Here is a 2,480-nt window from a genome sequence, read left to right as displayed (position 1 = left end):
TTGGTGGGAAAAGAAAAGATGGAGCAGCAGCCAAGGATTTATAAAGCAAGCGGCGGAGTCCTGCAGCTCAGAGGCGACACGGGGGGAGGGAATCGGAGCTAACCGAGGAAGGAGGCTGCTGTTTCTGCTGCCGCCGCCGCCAGCCGGGGCATAATACGGTAAATAAATACGAGCATGGGGATCCGCGTGTGAACGAAGCTCCACTCCCCCTCCCCTTTTGCTTTCGCTCTCGAGCCGGCGCTTTTTTTTTCTTGAAATTTCCCTCTTAAAATGAAGGTGCGTGTTATACGCCTGTGCGCGTTATACGCCGATAAATACGGTACATTTAAATCAAATTATATGGCTACACTCTCTGGGCTACCAGACTTCAAATAGTTACAAGGAGGCACCAAACTCTTTACTTCCATTACATTGTTATATCTGTTTTTTTCAATCCAGAGATATTTTTTTTCTGCCACAGTTAACTATTAAACTAAGCTGTTGCTCTGCTCAAAATTTGAAAATGACTTTTCTGGGCAGGAGAAGTTGTAGAGATTCAGTTATGCACATCTGCATGTTAGGCTTTGATGCCTGACACTTCTGGTAAATTAGGATCCTGGGTACAAAAGCAGCAATGGATAAGATCTGTCTTTATTGCTGTTTTTCTACCACAGAATACGCTTGTGGAGATTAATCGGAGTAGGTTTTTCATGCTAATTGCTATCAGTTGTACATTTATCCAGAATCTTCAGCTTAGGAATTAGATATAAGTGCATTTGCTGAATTTTGAGCTACTCAGCAAGGTACCTAAATAATGATACAGGTCACTCTGTTAAATCTATACTAATTAAACTATCTAAGAACTTCTGTTAAGGACTTATAGATCATAACGTAATTGTCACATAGGATCATGCTATCTTTATCCTTTGTCTGGCCAAAGATATGCTTGATTAAATTCTTTACTGAAGTGAACCAAAATATTGTTATTTTATTTCCAGACTTAGTTTGGCTTTCCTCTGTAGTCCTATTCACGATTACCTAGTAACAAGCCTGAATCGGATTAGTTTCTAAGCTGATATTATAGAATTGCATTTTATAATAAGACAACACATATCTGCTCAGAACTGTATTATTTCAAGATATTCCCTTTTGCTTTTCTCCAGGTCAGCTAATCTCTGATCAAGTGGCTGAGATTGTGTCAAAATACAGCACTACAGTCTACACAACCAAATACAATCACCAGTTAGCAACACGTTCAGCTAGTGCTACTTTTGATGACAGTTATTTGGGTGAGCACTTGACTCTGAAACAGGAAATATTTTAAATTTCGCTGGGATGAAGCTTCCCAATGAGATCAGTGAAAGTATATTTGCTTTTTATGTTTCTGAAAGAAGAACCATCCTAAATATAGCCAAATTAAAAAAAAATATGACTGGCACATATTTACTGGAGAGTTTTCACTTGCCTTCTTCAAGTAATTATTTAAAGAATGCAGTCTGTACTTAAGCTGTATTGGATAGAGAATTCTAATTCTGCAACTGTGTATTCAGTTTTTTTTCCAATTTTGAAAGAGAAATAGCACCCCCTATTAGTCAACGGGGAGAATGAATTCAGAAACTCCATGAACAGGTTTATTTAAAAATAGATGTCTAAAAATGTTTTTGGGTGCATCTCATATTAAGAGTATCTCCATGCATTATTGAAATATTGAAATATTAATTCTTGAATTCTCATTTTCATGCTTGACAGGTTATTCAGTTGCCGTAGGGGATTTCAATGGTGATGGCATAGAAGGTATGTCTTGTTCATATTTGCATAAAATGTCCAGAAACTAATGAATTTTGAATACAGGGAAAAGATTTGAGGAAGTTCTAGGAAATAAATCATCCAAATGACCTGTTGAAATCTGTATTAACTTTTGCATGTCTGAGTCTATTTATTTCAGCTATTGTATCTTTCCTTGAGGCTATGAAAGAATAAAGATTGGAAAAAAATCTTTCTGCTTTCATTGCAGATGTAGTAAGAAGTTTATGAGCCACATTAGAGATTGTGAAAATAGAAGACTGTTGTTGACTTGTTTAGTGTCATTTCAATATATTCTGTCTCTCAGAAGTGATGACAAAATGTAACCTCACAAAGTAATGCCTGTTTTTCTGTGTTTTCATTACAACAACACATGCAAATACATGAGGGACAGAATTTGTGTTGTAGTGAAAACACATGTTTTATCATTTCCCTCTCTCTTTTCTCCATGGATGCCTATAATCTTGATGCACATACTTTTTAAGAGCTGTGGTGGTATAGTGGTTAGAATGCAGTATTGCAGACTAACGGCTGACTGCCAGCAGTTCGATCCTGTTCAGCTCAAGATTGACTCAGCCTTCCATCCTTCTGAGGTTGGTAAAATGAGGACCCAGATTGTCGGGGGCCACAGGCTGACTCTGTAAGCTGCTTAGAGAGGGCTGTAAAGCACTGTGAAGCGGTGTATAAGTCTAAGTGCT

At 37.8% G+C, this 2,480-nt stretch overlaps 1 protein-coding gene across 1 annotated transcript in view; it reads left to right on the top strand.

Annotated features, from left to right (window-relative positions):
• LOC107300956 (integrin alpha-V-like) overlaps positions 1 to 2,480 on the top strand; it is a gene marked incomplete at its 5' end in the record, with an annotated part of 10,274 nt that overhangs the window by 4,250 nt on the left and 3,544 nt on the right. The window contains 2 exons of the mRNA XM_015830234.1: positions 1,143 to 1,268; positions 1,729 to 1,773. Of these exons, the coding sequence (XP_015685720.1) occupies positions 1,143 to 1,268; positions 1,729 to 1,773 (171 nt within the window). The remainder of the gene's footprint in view (positions 1 to 1,142; positions 1,269 to 1,728; positions 1,774 to 2,480) is intronic.

This window comes from Protobothrops mucrosquamatus, unplaced genomic scaffold (assembly GCF_001527695.2).
Source record: "Protobothrops mucrosquamatus isolate PMUCROS unplaced genomic scaffold, P.Mucros_1.0 scaffold9310, whole genome shotgun sequence".
Taxonomy (NCBI): domain Eukaryota; kingdom Metazoa; phylum Chordata; class Lepidosauria; order Squamata; family Viperidae; genus Protobothrops; species Protobothrops mucrosquamatus.
Note: the sequence above shows the minus strand (reverse complement) of the source record. Positions and strands in the feature narration are given on the sequence as shown.